Genomic DNA, 18,874 nt, shown 5'->3' with positions numbered 1-18,874 from the left:
TTTGCATGTGTCTGTGGTTTTTCATATCTTTGCAGATGTTTGGCTCCTCTTTGTGGAGGTATAACATCTCTCTGTGTTGGTTTAACATCTGTTTTTAGTTGTGTGTCTCATTTCGGTCGTTTTGTGTTTCTTTCTCGGATATGTTTTGCAGGGGAACCCAGGGGGCCTCCTGACCCCTTGGGTTCCTGGGCCTGCGTCCAGTCGACTTGTTCAGCAGAATCCATCCATGTTTCGAGTGAACATGTTTTGCAAATGTTCCTACAAGGTTCTCCATTCAACAAATGTATTTCTGCTGCTAAAACCTACTTCCTGTCTGCTACATGAATTGATTTAAGTGAGGAAATTTCATCTCGATAAGCAGTTTGCGTTCTGATTATATATTCCTCTTTCATCCTAATCCTTTCCATGTCTTGGTTGACAACCATACGCGTCTTTCTCTTCTGTGGAATGCTAAGAGCAGTTTAGGAAGTAGATGATCTGCCCAAGCAAAATGACTACACTTAGTAAAGCCTGCAAAATTACAGCCCATCATATCCCCTTCCCATGCAAAGCTGTGCTTTCTAACACATGAAGTCATTACAAAATTGTCACTCTGAGAGAACGGCTGTGTCTTTGCATTCAGAAGCAAACAGCTCGTGAAAACGGTGTGTTCTCATGTTAATCCCTGCATGCAATCATACCAGTGACATGACTGCCCGTGTGTTTGTGTGCATGCATGTGTGTAAAATGCTGCATGCCTCTGTATCAGTGCAGTGCAGGGATCCCACACAGTGACAGGCACTGGGACACCCACCAACTACATGGTATGTGTGTGGGACTCTGTGAGATTGTGTGTGCAACTTGAGCCCCTCCACGTGACAGCTCTAGTCCCATCCTGCCCATTCACCCATAATGACTGGCCCTCCTGATGCACGCACGTACGCACACACACACACACACACACACACACACACACACACACACACACACACACACACACACACACACACACACACACACACTCCCAGCGTGGGCAACGTCCGACATAGGACTTCTCTGGCATTTTCCCAGAGCATCTTCCTTGGTTCACAGCTACATGAGAAAAAGATGTACTACACAAACTTCAAAGCGCTCCAAGTGTGCGTTTCTGTGTACGTGCGTGTGTGTGTGTGTGTGTGTCAGGGGAGAATAGAGAAGGAAAGGCACACCTAAGCAAAGAGAGGAGATGTCAGGTAGGAATGGTGCAGCTCTGAGAGGCAGAGGCTGACAAGTTCGTACATGTCTGAAGCTGAACCTGTGTCAACCTGTACCTACATTCCTTCTCTCTCTCTCTCTCTCTCTCTCTCTCTCTCTCTCTCTCTCTCCCTCTCCCTCTCCCTTCTTTCTTTCTTTCTTTCTTTGGATTATGTGAATCCTATGGGCAAAAAATTCTCTCATGCAGAGCTGATGGGTTTGTGTGCGTTTAACAGCACTTGACACAAAATGGGCTCATAATGTCATTTTAATGACGCCGTAATAGTCTAATAATGAGCAGCCAATAATCAGCATTTGCCTAATGGGCATAGCCTCAGAGCTAATCACTCGGATATGGATGTGGATTTCCACCGTTCCCTCTCTTCTTCTTCCCCTCTTCACCAACAGATGTGACAGCGACCCGGTTGTAAAACAGAATTTATAAACATTGGATTTGGTTCGAGAACTTTAATTAGTAATGATTAGAAAATGTTTCCAATTCACTGTTGCTGAATCAGAAATGTTATTGTTTGTTTCCATCAGCTACTTTTATGTAAGGATGATGTGACATGGTTACATAATTAGCCCGAGCATCAGTGACTCTCTGCCGCTGCTTCCTGCCCAAGACGTCATTTGTGTTTTCTTCAATCAATGTATTTCTCCTGTGATCCACCCTGTGGGGTTTTCTATCAGCCAGTAACAACACAAGGGCCCCCGTCTGGACTGGTTGCGTACTTCATTATGTAACAGTGGAAGCGTTACATGAATGCTCTCTGTAGAGCAGAAGGAGCAGACTGAAGTTCTGAAACTGAGCGGTATTTGAAAAAGCTATAACAAACTCAACTTTCTTTTTCAATAAACCAATTTTTCCTTTTCACATATCCTTTTCATTACAATTAGCAAATATTTTTTAAAGAAATATCTGACCTTTCAACTGCAAGGCTACATCCATACTACTATTACCGATGCGCGTGCCGGTGTACACACAAACCCAACTCAAAGTAAACATTACACCTTGAAACTGCAAAACAGGTGGATGAAAACATACCAAATGTGAAGTAACTTACACCCTCCTCCAGTAGAGAGTTGTTTTAGCTGACGGCAGTTCACCTTTCTCTTCCTCAGAGACTTGTTCTTATGTAATATTAGTTAAAGGACACCTTTTTCCATTTGAAATGGGCTCCTGACAGTTAAGGGACCTTTGGTTTACAGCAGTGCAATTAACGTTTTATAAGCTGCTGAAATAAATTCACACACTTGACAATGAACAAGATGACGAGGTCTTTGGTATCAATGAAGGCCATCAATCTTTACAGAGAATATGCCAGTTGACGTTAATAATCTCACCGTGAATATTTTTTTGACAAGCTTTGACATGAGTTCTTGGCTTCCTTACTTCTTGGCTGATTTGACGATTTTAAAATTGATAGAATATTTAATTTCGGCCTCCTGAGATCACTTCCTAGAGAATACAAATGACTTCAACATAAATGTAAAGAAAAACATTTATTTTGGCCTCACATCCTTTTCTGCAGTAGGTGGTCGCTTGAAAGCTTCTCAGTAAAACACTGTCAAACTATTAACTACTGCTCTTAAATGTGACATACTTTTGGCACTTATACAGCTTGCTTTTACTTCACTTTCAGCACGTAGTCAATATCTTGTTGCTGAGATTCTCCAGTTATGCTTTACTCTGGTGGCGTGACATCTTGGGAAGAGACACAGCTTTTAGGCAGATGTCCAAGGTGTAAATCTTCCTGTCATCAAACATACATCCTGCTGAAGTGTCCTTGAGTAAGATGTCGCCCCCCCTGCTGATCTGTGACAAGCCATGACCACTAACCTCCATGGGGGGCTTTGAGCAAGAACTTCACAACAATCACATAATAAATATATATTGTTCGTCATAGTGATTCTAGTGCGGTCCCTGTACGTGTTCCTCTCTGCAGCCTGTCTCTTTCTGCTTTAGTAGATAGTTGAAGTGTAATTCCTCCTTTGTTCCCCCCTGTGGACACTTTCTATGCAACCTAACTCAACTCACAAAATCTCTTAACCATATGGCCACGGCAGAGCCGCCCTGCCCTGAATTCCACTTCTCCTCTTTCTCAAAGTCTGACGGCTCCGCTTTCGCTTTGCTTTGTGTCTGCTCTTGAATCAAAGACGTGTGCGCGGAACAGAACCTCAGCATCCTGCTCACCACAACTCTCCACACAAAACGCCTGATGTGGTTACAATGGCGTTGTTGTATGTGTTCTTTATTGTGGCTAGTCCATAAAAAAAAGATCTCACCTCGTGAAAGACCGGCTGTGGAGGTGTGTGTGTGTGTGTGTGTGTGTGTGTGTGTGTGTGTGTGTGTGTGTGTGTGTGTGTGTGTGTGTGTGTGTGTGTGTGTGTGTGTGTGTGTGTGTGTGTGTGTGTGTGTGTGTGTGTGTGTCCTTTCTCTGTTTTCCTCATTCACAGTTGTTGTCTGTAAAGTTACGTCATATTGGGAGAGTTTACTTCTTGCTGCAAATGTGGTCCAACAAGCACATTACTTCACTATGTGGACCTTGTCATGTCAGCCAAGGTGTGTGTGTGTGTGTGTGTGTGTGTGTGTGTGTGTGTGTGTGTGTGTGTGTGTGTGTGTGTGTACGGAAAGCAGGGTCCTAGCAGCATCCCTTGCTCTCCCTCTGGGAACATAGGTGGCCATTGTTGTTTGCTCAGAGCGCTGGGAAGATGGGAGCGAGTTACTGACATAAAATTGGAGGGAAGCCCAAAAATACTGGGGCAACAGGGCTCGCTGGCTGGTGTGTGTGTGTGCTGGTGTGTGTGTGTGTAGTGTGTATTAGGTGTTCCTCAGGGTAATACCCCCATCCAACATGTGCACACAGTAGAAACACATCCCGACTGTCCTCTCTGACCCTTTTCCACCTCTTGTACATCTTAATTGAATTATCTGTGTGAAGCAGACTTTGGAGCCAGGCCCTCATTCACATGCCACACTAAACCACGTTATTCCACCGATTGAATTAAAGCAGAGGATTGTGGGAGATGTAGTGAAACTGTCCTCGTGTTTTTATTTTGTCACCTAACAGGGTAAGTCTCATCAGTCAGCACTGTTGTATTGGACAGTTGCAGCATATCACACTTTGAGGTTCAGGGGAATTGGGGAAATGACCCTCGGTGCCAACCCAGATGTTTGTTCAGAATAGTATTCTCTCTCTCTTCAAGTCTGCCTCTCTCTTACTTTTCAAACAGCTGGAAGTGGAGCCAGTAGAGACAAGTGAATTGCTCCTATTCCTGGGCTGCTGCTGCTGCTGATGGGCGTAAATGCTGGGAAGCTAATGGATGTTAAATAAGGCTGTGGTCTGTCACAGTGCGGCCTGATGCCAGCTCTGGATTTATACTGTATCCTCTCCAACTGTGGCTTCAACAGATTCATTTGGTGCTCCAGTGTTGCTGTTATTTAATCCATACAGGAGTTGTTCAAGGTAGAGATTGGGTCACTAGAGTGGAAGATTTATCCAGTCAATCCATTTTTTATGACCATGGGTTAACACTTCATCCTGCCTTTATTTCATATTGTCTCTATAGACTCCCCTTAATAAGAGAAGTTGATATGAAAAACCCAAGACACATGAATTTGACTCTATGAAATTCACTTGTGTAATCTCCAACCAAAACTGTTATTATTGAGGGTTTTTCTTGAGGTTTTGTTCAGGTCACAATAAACCACATTTACTCCTGAGAGATTATTTCCATGGATGTAGTGTACAGCAGGAAGGTAATACCAAACTCGATTTTCTGTAAATGTATTTTTTTGCGTTGAGGTGAGAGTTGGATCAATTAAATTCGATATATGGCAGCATTACAAAAATCCTCAACACTCTCTGGTTCCAGCTTCTCCAATGCAGGCTACTTAATCTTTCAAATGAAATGTGGGTTTTGGACTGTTTGTCAGATAAAAGTATTAACAACTACATTTCCTTCACTGAAACGCCACTTGATTACTTTAGAAAATAATTTGCAGATTAATTGACAATGACAAATAATATGTTAGTAAGTGTGTATCTCATGGTTTACACACACCTGACTGTGTATTACAAGCATGGACACAGGACATGACAGCGGTACGCAGCGTGAAGAGAAGATTATATATTTCAGCTTGACTCACTGTGACTGAAAATAACAAAGCAATGAATAAATTTGTGCTGAAATGATTAGTTGATTAATTGCAGTCAACCAGGAGAAAATAAATTAACACTTTTGATAATTGATTGATTGATCATCCCTCAAGCAAAACATTCACTGGTGCCGCCTTTGTCTGTTTTACATGATTTGAATTTGAATTTCAGATAGTGTTGTCTGTTTACATCTTTGTGCTACATCACACATTTCAATGCTCGAACCGGTTGAAGGTCTGCAATTGTAAACGTCCCTCGGAAATTGAAAATGAACATAGAGGTTGCAGACCTATTCGCAGCGAAGCCATGTGAAAGAACGAGCTGACCAGACGCTCATCAATCCCAGAGACGTTACTGTTGCAGCAGAAAGTTACCTGACCCATTCTCTCCCTGACAAAACATCTCAAGGCTTTCAGCCTCAATTGATCAGTACAACTAGATCAGATAGTGCCTGTCTGCACACCTGCTTGATGATAGTGTAAGGGATAAGGGAAGCGCGTGCGCGCGCACACACACACACACGTTTGTACAGCTGTCTTAGTGAGGACACTCATTGGCATAATGTATTCCCTAGCACCTTACCCTAACCCTCCAAACTAAATGCCTAACCCTTAACCTAAACCTAATTCTAACCCTAACCCTAAAACAAAGTCTTAACCCCCAAACAGTCCATTAAAGGGGGGGGGGTCACAAAGTGAGGACCGGCCAAAAGGTCCTCACTTTCCCAAAATGTCCTCACTCCGTAGGTTGCAGGCTCAAACTGGTCCTCACAAAGACAGCTGTACAAGAGCACGCACGCACGCACGCACGCACGCACGCACGCACGCACGCATGCACACACACACACACTTGGAGGCATGACTTTTGAGCACCACATCAGAGACTTAGTTTATGTGGCAGCATGTTGATTACAGCATTTAATAAAGGGTTTGTGACATGACCATTCTGTGAAGTAATTAAATCCACCCAGAGCCAATTAGACTGTTATACACTCGTCTCCTCGTCCATTATACAAGAGGCTGGTCATGTGAGGTCTGGTTTGGACTCCCTAAATTTCTTTTCTTAGCTCAGCTGAAAAGCAATTGTGACTTGAGATTTGGTTCAAATGCCGTGAATGAGGTCTGTGGGTAAAACATGCTTCAGACAGTTGTACCGATTTGTTGAGGGAGAAAAACTAAAATAATTAAAATAAAACAGAGATTATTTCGAATCTAGTTGTTCTATTCTACACATCTTCTTTTTAGTGCCATTGCAGGTGATGGTGCAAGCTTTGTCTGCAAAACCTGCTGAGCTAGCTTGTAGATACATATAAACTCCTTGACTACCGTTTAGTCTATGGAAAGGATTTTCAGTTTTTTGACTGTCCAGGGAATTGTAAAGAATCTCCTCTATGCTGGAATACTGGCATCAGAAATCACTAAAATGAATTAAACCTAATTATATGTAAATGTAACACACTCAGCCTTGCAAAAAATGGAAAGCATATTCCACAAGGTCATTTTCATTTCAAATAATCTCCATGTCATCAAGTCACATCAAGTCCTCGTGTTCTTTCTAATTAACGTCAAGCTCTCTGCCCGCCTTTTAAAAATGAATTTCAAATAAAGAAATTATTTCCTCTGATCACAGTGCAGAAAGTATGAGTTCTATGTTTTTCTTTTAAAAGTAATGAATAACTAAAGCCTACTAAGGGTTCATTACTGCACACATAAGTATTCGATTTGTCCTGTGGAGGTTAGAAGAAAGTCAAGACATGACTTTTTCACCACATTCACATTGGCTAACTTCATCCGTCAGAGAGGAAATCGATGATCGTGATCAATCCATACACTAGCTTGAACCGAACTATTGCTCTCAGTGTCGTCATGGACAAATACACTGAGCTCAGCTGTTTTCATCTTATGGGCGAAATCTTAACCTCTGTCTCTGTCACCTTGTCCTTGTAAATGAAACTGTGCTGTTCTCAGTTAATGCTGTGACCAGTTTTCCTCTGGTTTTCCAAGATTGAGTCTCTCGTCAAAACTGCTCCTGTAAAACTGGAGTTGGAGGGCACAGCTCAACTGCCACAGCAGTAATAGCAGGTTTATTAGTAAGCACACATTGTGCACATAAATCAGCTGGTGGATTGGTTTATCCTTCTCTTTTACGCTGTGTAATGTAATCATTTTCTTTTTGGAGTATTGCTCAGCAGATGAAATATTGAAACTCTCACTTGGCACAAAAATGAAGTTACAGCATCTTTGTATTTGACGTTGAAGTCACTCATTAAGTAAGAAACATTAATGGGCGTGTAAAGAATGATTAACTACAGTTGTTTCTTTGTTTCCTGGCACTTAACCTTTGTTTTATGCCACATGGCTGAGTAAGAGGAGGCACTGCCAAGATTGACTCACAGATGGCGGCATCAAGTAACTATAATTTCATCACGATACAGTCATCAGCAATCGTCAATCTGTCTTAGGTGTCATTAGTTTTGCTCATGTCACATCCTCTGTCAACCACAGTTGTCAGTGTGAGCTATTATTCACGTGCAATGCTTGCAGGTTTCGTCAGCATTGAGGATCTGGGTGCAGTGACTTGTCTACAGGCGAACTCACACTCTGAGCAGCTTGGAGGCTGCATATTGCTGCTAGTTTGGAATCTGACAGCTAGTTTGGACAAATTAATGAAGACTGTTCATGTAAGATCGAAAAATCAATAACCTCCAAGTCCAACTTCTCATGAGCTGCAGGAGGATAATCCCTTTTTACTTTCACAGATTGGGTTTTCATATTCTCATGATCGCAGCAACCTATGATGCCCTTTATCTTCGATGATATAGCTGAACCAATGTCCTGAGCTGAGAGGATTATGGCAGAGTTATGCTGAGTCAGCCACGTCTTGCCTTTGGGGGTTGATACATTCTATCATATGCAGTGACCTGCTCTTAAAGGGGGGGTGGGGAAAGATTAGAGTGAGGGATGTACTGTATGTGAATATTAATATAGTCACTGACCACGAGTATGTTTCTTCTTTTAGTGAAATTGGATACATTGGAAATACAATCAAGCATTAAGAACATAATGGAGATCAGTCATCTTTAAGTAGTTTTTTTTATAGCAGAAAGAAAATGTCTTAAAAGCCTGCCTCAGCTCCTAAAGTAGGTAAATTGGATATATATATATATATAAGAAAAAAATTGTATGATGCTTCTTGGTTTTAAATTGAGGAAAGGAGTTTTGTTGTGCAGTCAATTAACTGTGTAGAACCATCCAGAATAAGAAGGAGGACAAGAGAAGGCACGGATGAGCTCCCCGCATTTGTATGCAGCGTGGGGTGGATCAGGAGCTTACCTTAGCCAGCCAACGCTTACAGGAAGGTTTCTCATCAGCTCTTATTGTCAGCTGGAACACTTAAGACGATTGCGTCCTGAAACGCGTTGGAGGTTGAGATGAAAGGATGTGGAGGGACAGAGACAGCGGAGAGAGAGAGAGAGAGAGAGAGAGAGAAAGGGAGTGGGGGAAAGAAAGACAGTGGCGAGGGAGAGGAAATAAAGGACATGATGCTGATATCACTATTGTGGGATGGTTCCTCCTGCTTTACGATGATTATCAAATGCTCCACGTCAGTTATGGTCAGACTGACCTGGTGTCAGTAAGAACAGCGAGTTAGCAGGGAACACACTCCCCACTTCTCCCCGCAATCCAGGAATACTCAGACATTTAGGGAGATGCATTCCACACAAGGGATGTCAGGGATTTCTCTGAGCAGGACTAAATGGATGTGTTTGTGGACATCTGCGGGCATCGCTGTCATTGTCCAGAGTGTATATATCTATGAATGTCATCTGTATTACCAGGACCAAGTTGCAACGAGTCACTAGACTGCTTAATGAAGTCTCTCATTTTGGGGCGGAAGCAAGGTGGATGCACTTCATTAACCTCACTATAGCGGGCACGCACACACACACAGACAGAGCGAACAAAAAAAAAACACAGGCTACATTGAGGGCAGGAGTAACTAAAGCACATGCCAGGCGGATGAAGATGGATGGTAACCTTTTCACTCGGTGCTTTATCTTGGCCCACACAAGACAAAAACAGGAGCTTTGTCCACGTCCCATTCTGTTTTTCTATTGGAGAAAAGAGAGACAATGTCTAATGACTAAAGACCCTGACATTTATGGATATTAATGACCTGTCGTTTGGGCTTCAGACAGGGCGGCGATGAATTCATTTGAAAGTACAAACAATGCGTGGTATTAAAAGTTGGTACAATTCAGGAAATGTCCATCTCAGTAAGTCCGTATACATTCATCCTCAGAGAATGTCTGTGGTTTAGGAAAAAGGTCAGTTTCAACTGCAGTTACACTGGTTTTAATAGTTAAGGTACGTTTTAAGGGACAATACTCAAATACCAATTTGAGAAGTCATCAAACATAAAGCATTAATTTGTTCTGTGAAAAGATTTCAATTGATCACTAAAGGTGTTTTCACTTGTTTGCGAAAAATCTAATCATGTAATTGTAGGAGTTATGTAAGGTGCAACAGTTTTTGCGTTCACAACTCGATCCATTCATCATATTGATTCGTCCATGACCTATAGATATAAAACAGGGAAAAACAACAAATCATATTTGAAAAGTTGAAAAGTGTTGCACTTTTGTTTATGAAAGACTAATAAGTTAAAAGATGTATTGATTAACAAAAATGTTTAGTTTGTGCCAATCATATATGATTAGCAAGAATTCTCCAGTCAAGTTAGGAGATGTGCAGCGACTGCATCGTAGCTTTGCACTACGACATGCTAAATAGATTAAAGGTTTTTTAAACACAGGTAAACACATTAAAAAGAGTGATCCACTCGTTTCCCATTGCCAGTAGAAGAGTTTACCTTTGAGTTTTTCCCTGGTGCGTCATGTTCGATGTTACGTACACACACCAAAAATGGAGGCACTCTCACACCACGCTGTCTTGCTGAATTACCATGTTCACCCAGGGGTCTAATTTCCATCTCTGCCGATTGGTCTACTGCGGAGTCATTTGACCCGGGACTAAAAGCTGATTGTATCTATTCCCATTGCAGACAAAAGCCAGATGTTAGCAAAGGTCTCTGACATTTTGGGTGTGACTCACTTTCTTGACCAATTTCCTGTGATAAGAATCCTGACCGGAGTGTCAGTCGACATTTGCCTTTTAGATGCACCATGCTGCTCCTTCATTAACCAGCACACCGATCTTGCAGTCTACTCTGCGAGTGTGTGGACATGAATCACATTCTAATATCCCTCATCTGCAGGATGCCTGTACCCATCAGCAGCCAAGGACGTTACACTTCTCAGTTACTGTCCTCAGCACGTCCTCTGTCTGCCACTTAATCACTCCAGCCTGTGTTCTTCATCAGGTTTAGATCCCTCTTCTCTCATGATTGGATGTTCTGCTCTTCTGTTTATGTGTTCTTAATAATTACACCCCTGTGCAATATCCCAAGTGGATCATGGGATAGCTGGTGGTCCCAGTCGTCCTCTCATTTTTCCTCACTGTAATGCTTGCTGTCTTATTCCAGAAATCTCTCGCTCTGCTGATGAAATCACTAGCTTGTTAATTGGCCAAATTAAAAGTAATTTCCTTTAATAGTGAGAGCTTTAGGAGCCATTAAGGGCTCTCTTTATTCTGCTAAAAGGGGAAAAGGTTGTGATTCTGATAGGATCTAAAGGGAAGAGGCGGAGGGTGGACACCATGCACGGAAAAAATGGGATGGGCAGAGGATTCAGGGATGTCATCAGTGGCACTGGGAAGCATGACTGGACAGACTCATTGTTTTATGAATGTCTTCAGTACTTTTCATTTCCGTGTGTCTTTTTGACTTTGACCAGGCCGACATTAATTGCTTGGTTGAATTACACAGCGGGGCCACTTGGACGGCTCGTTCATGCCAAGCCTGCGTTTAGCAGTGGACTCATGATCCTGATCCATTTGATGAATACATCAGGGAGAAAGGATTCATTAGCTGCCACAGCCAAGACCTGACAAGCCTAATATGAGATGGCACTTTTTGGAGTGATGTAGTGTCCTCTTAAAAGCTCTGGTTCACTTTCTCTTCGGAACTCTTTGTGGTCAGTGTGTTTTTTGTGGATTGTCTATTTTAATCAGCTGCTCAGGGATGTCTGAGGCCATTCAAAAATGATCATTTGACTAATGTCAAAAATGCTTCAAGTACAATTGCAAGAGTTGTATGAAATTGGCATTGTTTCTCAACCACCTAGTCAGCCGCTGGCTACGCTTAACAACAAAGGCCATTAGATGAAAGTGAGTGTCAGTAACAGCTCATAGGCAACACAGATGTATTGAGACATTGCCAGTTTATAAACCTCACCTTCATGCCTCGCCAAAGTTGTATGAACCTAATATCAACGCTAGAGCTTGGAGTTCCCCATGATGACCAGCCATGCAGAGCGTAAATATAAAGGATAGGGTTTAAAACATTTTTGAAATTGGTGTTAAACATGTTTTCTAAAAAGAGTTTTGCTTTGGGACCTCGTGTGAAAAATTACATTTACATGCTCTAACAAACTTCTATCTACACTAACACTTTCATGTTTAAAAAAAAAAAAAAAAGCTTTCACTCCACACCGAAATGGAAACACAACCGGAAAATCGCAAAATCCCTTTGGTTTCAGTCAGCAAAACAACCAAACTGGGATGTGTGTGTAAAGTGGGTAGACGGAGTACATTAAACCTCAGCTCTGTCCCGCCTAGCTACTTGTTTTCATTTACATATTAGAAGATGTTTTGAGGACCCCCCCCTGCCAAATTGCAGCAGTTTGCACCTTTGATATTTCAGTGCAGTCAAGGCAACACAACTGCTGCAGGGCCTGAATGGAGACAGACATAGACTGTCAGACTGGGAGTAGGAGGAAGGGTTCAAGGCCCCATTGTCAGCAGAAGGATAATGCGCACTCCCTAATATGGAGCTGAATTCCTGGTATCTCCATGATGAGTTGTAAAAAGAGAGGAGTCCTCGGGGCATCTGGAGAGTCAAATGTTTTCATTCATCAGGAAAGCTTCTGTCTTTTTGTTGGCTTTTGGTGAGTGTGTCTGATGCCAGACTATGCCAACATCCATACTTACTACATTTTATTTCGAAAACTAAAGCAATCTCTGTCCACACAAGCGTTTACAACAGTCTCCATTTCTGCCCATCCAGACTAAAATGCTGCACCGGCGTTTTCAAACTAAAACGGGGCCAGCAGCATTTCCAAACCTTTCCGTTTAAGCGTCTCTAAAACTCGGACGAAATGAAATGCAGTAGCATGGATGTAGCCTGTATCTTAGGGTCAGTAAAGACATGCACAACAGCACCGAGCAAAGCTAGAAAATCTCACTTCATATTTCAGTTTATTTTGCTCACAGCAGTGGCTTTTCGAGTCTGTCCTGACTGTCTATTTTGAAATTTGCTTTGGGGATGTGTTCTTTCCCCTTGCACTAAATTTAATCAAGGCAGGCACAGGCCCACAGAGGAGCTGCAGATTTGCATGGCGTGAAATTACACTGTTGTGAAAAGATTCTGCTTGAGTGAAATGAAACCCTCTTTGCATTTCTAGCTTCTCTTATACATAATCACGATGCTGCATATGAAAATGGCTCATTATGAAATCTATAGCTGCTGTGCTCTGAGAGTTAACCTCAGCCGATTCTCTACGGACACAGTCATACACTTCTCATCGGTATCTACTGCAGATAAACTCGTTTAAATGCTTGACACCGTGATCCAACGCCCACCCGCCACTATATCTAATGAGTAGAAATACCAAATGATGGCTGAATGAGGTTAGACAGAGCTGGTGGATCTCATTCCGCTTGGCCTCTGCAGCACAAGCCTCATTTCCTGTCCGCTGAGACAATTCCACCATAATGAAGATAAGCAATGGGAGCTTTGCTTTTCCTTCTGGCGAGCAGTTGTTTGGCAAAGTCCACCAAGGGCCACATAAACTGGGGCGACATGAAGGATGTGTTGTATGAGGTAAACAAGTACCGAAGGGATCCTTCCCTCCTTTTTCTGCTCTCACCCTGTGGCCCATTTCTCAGCCACTATTTATCCAAGTGTTGGAGAAAAGGAGGGGACAGTGAAAGGGCTGTATACAGCGCACAGCTGGAAACTGATAGGACTTTTTACAACCCACCGTGTTGTGCGTGTGAAAATGCAGTGGCTGGTCCAAGTGCTTTAGAAATCTGCCAGTCCTTGGCTGTGTTAGTGGCTGACCTAAAGGCTCCCCAGTCCAGGCTCACACATGTTGCCTGAAGCTCCCATACGTCCCTTTTGATTCAGGAATCTAAAAAGGCGGCTTTCATTCCCCCTGATGACGTCCACAAGTAGTTCACAACTGGACCGTCTGTGAAAGTATTGGAGGGTTAGCAGTATGTGGAGAGGGGGTTGACTTTGTAAAGACTTTTGTAAAGTTGAGATATAATATATTCTGAAATATAAAATGGTTTCCTGCTATTAAGCATTTTAAGCAGGTTGACAATTGCAATCACAGACTTTTACTGCTGCTCTGCAAATAGTCTTTTCCCCCCTAAAAGCCTCGACCAATGTAAAACAGAGGGAGGTATTTAAAAGTGTACAATAGAGCCAGAGAGGGGAAGGGAGGGATGACACATTTTTCTTCCTGTCTGTAAAATCCTGCTTTTTTTCCCAGGAAGTCTTATTGAGAGGGGACAGTATTCTCAGAGGAGGGGGGTCTCTCTCTCTTTTTTTTCTTTATGCAGTCAGTATACAGCTGAGCTGCAAACAAAGACCTCCTTCCACACAAACACACAACATATTTGACTGGAGTCTTCATGTGTGCTCACAGTGTGTTCACAGTTAGAGAGAACAGCATTAAGAGAAACAGCAGCTCATGTGACACAGTTTGTTTTTGAAAGTTTAGACCAGATTGTCTTGTATCTCTGTGTGTGTTCGTTCACTTTTTGAGATCTTTAAAATTTGAGAATAATGCCAGTAGCTGCCTGTATCCGCTTCAAGACACAAGTACTTGTGTACCGTGCTGCGAAAGGATCGGGTCCAGTCTACATCCAGGACATGGTCAAACCTTAAACCCCAGCCCGCCCACTTCGCTCTGCATCTGCCAATCGGCTTGTTGCTCCCTCACTGCGAGCTAGCCACTCCACAAAATCACTGGCTCCCAAATGGTGGAACGAGCTCCCCATTGACATCAGGACAGCAGAAAACATACACATCTTCTGCCACAGAACTAACGGGAAAGAGTCACTCGGTCATAAGCTGTCCTGCCTTTTACGGAGGCTCACAGGCGTATGGAACTGCACTGGAGCAGGAACGTTTGACAGCTACATGAAAAAAAGCGAGTACGGTGAAGTTGAATAACGAGAACTCTGTTAATTTCAAAACCTTGGGTGGCACCAGTGAGCATTTGTGTGGGCGCATTCATGTGTACTAATTTTGGTACCAGGCGCTAAAGCACACACCCATTATTGTGTGTGTGTGTGTGTGTGTGTGTGTGTGTGTGTGTGTGTGTGTGTGTGTGTGTGTGTGTGTGTGTGTGTGTGTGTGTGTGTGTGTGTGTGTGTGTGTGTGTGTGTGTGTGTGTGTGTGTGTGTGTGTGTGTTAAAGGAAGTCCTGTGACCGACATCCCCCCCACCCCCAGACTCTCTCTGACATGAATCACTTAGAACTAACATGCTCTGAGCTAAATGAACCCAACCCCCCCCCCCCCCTTCTCGCTCACCCTTAATCACATTAACCTAAGTGATATGGGAACGCCAGGCCAGACACACACTCCCTCCTTCTCTCCCCGTCTTTCAACCCAAATAAATAGCCACTCCTCCAAAGCTTTAAGTTGTCTTAAGCTCCATCTTTGGATAATAGACCATTTGCTCCCCCAAAGACTCCAGTCCGGAATAATGAGGATCAAGACGAGAGGAGAGAAAGCAGGATGAGAGAAAAGGCAAGAGGGTGGAACAGAGGAGGAGAGCTGACACTCGGCTAATACCCGCCCCGGGACAAAACCCATCAAAACACCTGTTTATTCGGGGCGTGAGGTTTTAGTGTGGAGCTACTCGTAGATTTTTTCTTTCGTAGCTGACTGTTATTAGGGAAAGGGTGGTGGTGGTGGAGCAGCGTAATGAAACAGCCTCTTCCCTGGTGGTGGCTTTTTTTTTCAATGAGCCGGTTTAACTCCAAGTGAACACACACGTCTTGACTGTTCACACAAATGCAGCTGTCTGAAATGCTGTAATAACACAAGAGCAAAAGGTCAGAGACCTACTTACAACTTTAAAAGAAAAATGATCTGAGTTAACAGCTTTGCTGACAGTAATTCGTCTAATGTCAAATTAAATAAACATATCGGGGGGTGTAATGTAAAGGCCAAAATAAATACTGTAGCTTCAGTTTAACTTACAAAGCAACAAAAGCTCAACATTTGAGTAAACCAGTTTGCTCTGACATTTTGATGACTGATTTAAAAAATCAAAATCAACATCAGTTCATAAATTTTACATTGAGGTCATCATGTCAGACCTTTGAGTGCTTTTCTGTGTGTGTGTGTGTGTGTGTGTGTGTGTGTGTTTTTTAAAACCAACTTGTGTCTGTAGCTTTTTTGCTCACTGCATACTGCTTTGTCTTGGTAGGTTTCTCCTGCTCATTTGTCTTATAAAATATTTTGTTCTTACATATGTTGTAGCAGCGGGAATCTTTACCAAGGTGGCTAACAATCTGAAAAGCAGGACAGGGTCCGTTTGTGTTTGCTGTTTTGTTACCTCTCGAGGACCTTTTTCATTATACACTCTGACCTTGTCCGGATCAGTACACCTCATGGCGACCAAAGCCTGGTCTTAATGAGGCAAAAGATTATTTAAGGTTAGGGGTGAGATTTTTGTTAGGCTGTCCACAATGAATGGAAGTCAATGCAAACCGTATTAAACCTGTGTGTGTGTGTGTGTGTGTGTGTGTGTGTGTGTGTGTGTGTGTGTGTGTGTGTGTGTGTGTGTGTGTGTGTGTGTGTGTGTGTGTGTGTGTGTGTGTGTGTGTGTGTGTGTGTGTGTGTGTGTGTGAGCGTATACTTTTCAATACAGTCAAGCAGCAATTCCAATTATAGATTATCCTACAGTTGATTCAACACCTCTCAAAATCAGTTTCACAATAAACTGAACACGATCATCTTCAAGAATCTATGAAATGATATACAGCACTATGTTAGTTTTAGCTTTCCTAGGCTACCTACATACCTGAAATCCAAAGTCCCTTCAGCCTTAGCATTGAACAACATTTTATTAAGACAATTTGATTTGATGCCAATAAGTATCTCTGTGCAGAATGAGCTGAGCTATACAGAGCACAGACAGGCTGTCTGCGTGGGTTCCTGGTTAAAACAATCGATGGAGGAACTCTGTGGTTTCTGTTTTATTCTCTGGTAAATAGCTCCTAGTTTTTTCTCGGACCGGTCCATGTTTTATTGATGAGCCTCTCCTGTGCACCCTCAGTCTGTATCAGCTGGACAAACAGTAAATTGACAGGCCTGTGTGTGGCTGTGTGTGTGTGTATCTGTCTGTGTTTCATAGGGTGGTTTTGTGAAGGTACTATCCACATCATTGTCCTACTTTGTTCGTGCTTCAGGGCTTTAGGCCGTTTAATTTAAAATGTAGACTGTGGTCCACTATGAGGTCCAACGTTTTGTGCATATTACAACACATTTTCATAATGTCTCGCATTTCTTTACCTCAGCTGTATTCTGAATAGATGGAAGATGGAAGTGATTGTTGACATACTGTACGTTTGCTTCAAATAGTTTTGCTAGTGACACTGATTGTTACATGGGAAAAAGACTGTCCTCCTCCTCATCCTCCTCTTTAATCTACTTCCTATCACTCATTCATCCCAGGCCTATTCACCTCTCTCTTTTTATCTTTTTTCAAAAATATTCTTATGGCTATCGTGTGACTTTTTTTGCAAACTAACCTGTTTTCCTCCTTCTTTTCCCCCCGCCCTTTGCTTGCAAAGCTCACAAATATATCATTGCAGGTAAGCGCTTGCTTTTCCCAAACTTCCCCCCTTTGCTTCTTTTGCTACGTGTTTAATCATCATGTGACCTGATCAAAAAGGAGCAAACTTTATTGGAATTTGTGTCCTGCTACATAGTTGGTTAAATGGTTCATCGGATAAGATCAGATAAAATCTAAAGCATTCTCATGGAGGCATAAATCACTGAGCTTGTGAACTTGAGGATCAATGCCATGCGCGCGCACACACAAACACACACACACACACACACACACACACACACACACACACACACACACACACACACACACACACACACAAACGTCAATGGTATGAAGTAGTGTGTGTGCCTGATTTAATGAAGTATGGGACTTCTATGATAAGTATGCAAGTTTAATAGAATGCACACTTTAAAGGAATATTGTGAGGTTTATGACTGGGTACAATTTACCTGCATGAAATTTGGAGATGAAAGCCCCTTGGCTTCTCCTGTTCTCTGCTTGATAGCTGTACTTGCTGACAGAATTAACGGCAGGGGTCTTTAATTTCATACATTCTATATGCATGTAATTTGCTGTGATGTAATTAGAGCTGCAGTGTTCAATTTATCACAGCTATGCCACCGGTGTGTCGACAAATTATAGAACCACAAATGGATGTCATGTTAGGTAGCTAATTATATGATTGTATTGTGTCAAATCATTATAAATGTGAAATTAATAATAATCATACAAAATGCTAGTTCATTTTAATTTTTTACATAGATGTTTTTGGCCTCTTGAGGATGGAGTAAATTCACAATCTATCAAAAATAAACTCAATACTCCCTTTTTACGAAGGATGTTTTGGCTAACATACTGGCAGTCATTTGCTACTTAAACCTGTAACACCAAAAATTATTTGAATCCAAGGTTTTCTCTCCTTTTTGCTCTGTTTTGGTCTACACCAACTTCTGCTTGTCAGGAAGGGTTTGCCAGGGAAAGACATGTAGTTGATGAAAGGTGAATTTATGGGCCCGAAAATCAAAGCAATCATTGGCTAAAAGCGGCAAACTGTCCAATTGTCGTCGTGTGTGGATTAGTCACCCTAAGCGACATCTTGCAGAGTACACATGCGACTACAATTCATTTGATGAATTGTTAACTGAAAAGTATTGAGTAGTGGAGCTGTAAGTCCCTGAATAACAACATTTTGTGTGTTTCGCATATAGCTGCAGCAGTGACTCTTATTGGCTTTAACAAGTGTAGGTATTTATGTGCAACAAATACTCACACCTGTGCATCTGCCTGCCCGCAGAGTGTGTGTGGTAGCAATTCTCAAGTGAGGCTTTAGATTTTCATTAGATTATGTGGGAAGGATAAGGGTAGGGGTGAGGTCAAAGGTCATGCATGTTGGCTTTATGGAGGCCCTGGTGCTTCAACAGTCTGTGACTCGTACAGGGTTGGGTTTCCTTGGGGATCTCATTAGCCGCTATACAGGCTTCCCATCCTCCCTGAGCAAGG

The 18,874-nt window shown here is 42.5% G+C and overlaps 1 protein-coding gene across 9 annotated transcripts in view; it reads left to right on the top strand.

The window, feature by feature from the left end:
- The window catches only part of agrn (agrin), a 248,933-nt gene that overhangs the window by 42,743 nt on the left and 187,316 nt on the right, over nt 1-18,874 (top strand). For 7 of the 9 annotated variants that reach the window (XM_034591667.1, XM_034591668.1, XM_034591666.1 and 4 more), the window contains exon 3: nt 17,373-17,393. The exons of the other annotated variants lie outside the window; for them this stretch is intronic. In XM_034591667.1, the coding sequence (XP_034447558.1) occupies nt 17,373-17,393 (21 nt within the window). The remainder of the gene's footprint in view (nt 1-17,372; nt 17,394-18,874) is intronic. 9 annotated transcript variants of the gene reach the window in all.

Source organism: Hippoglossus hippoglossus, chromosome 7 (assembly GCF_009819705.1).
Source record: "Hippoglossus hippoglossus isolate fHipHip1 chromosome 7, fHipHip1.pri, whole genome shotgun sequence".
NCBI classification, from domain to species: domain Eukaryota; kingdom Metazoa; phylum Chordata; class Actinopteri; order Pleuronectiformes; family Pleuronectidae; genus Hippoglossus; species Hippoglossus hippoglossus.
This window is presented reverse-complemented; position numbering and strand designations above follow the sequence as displayed.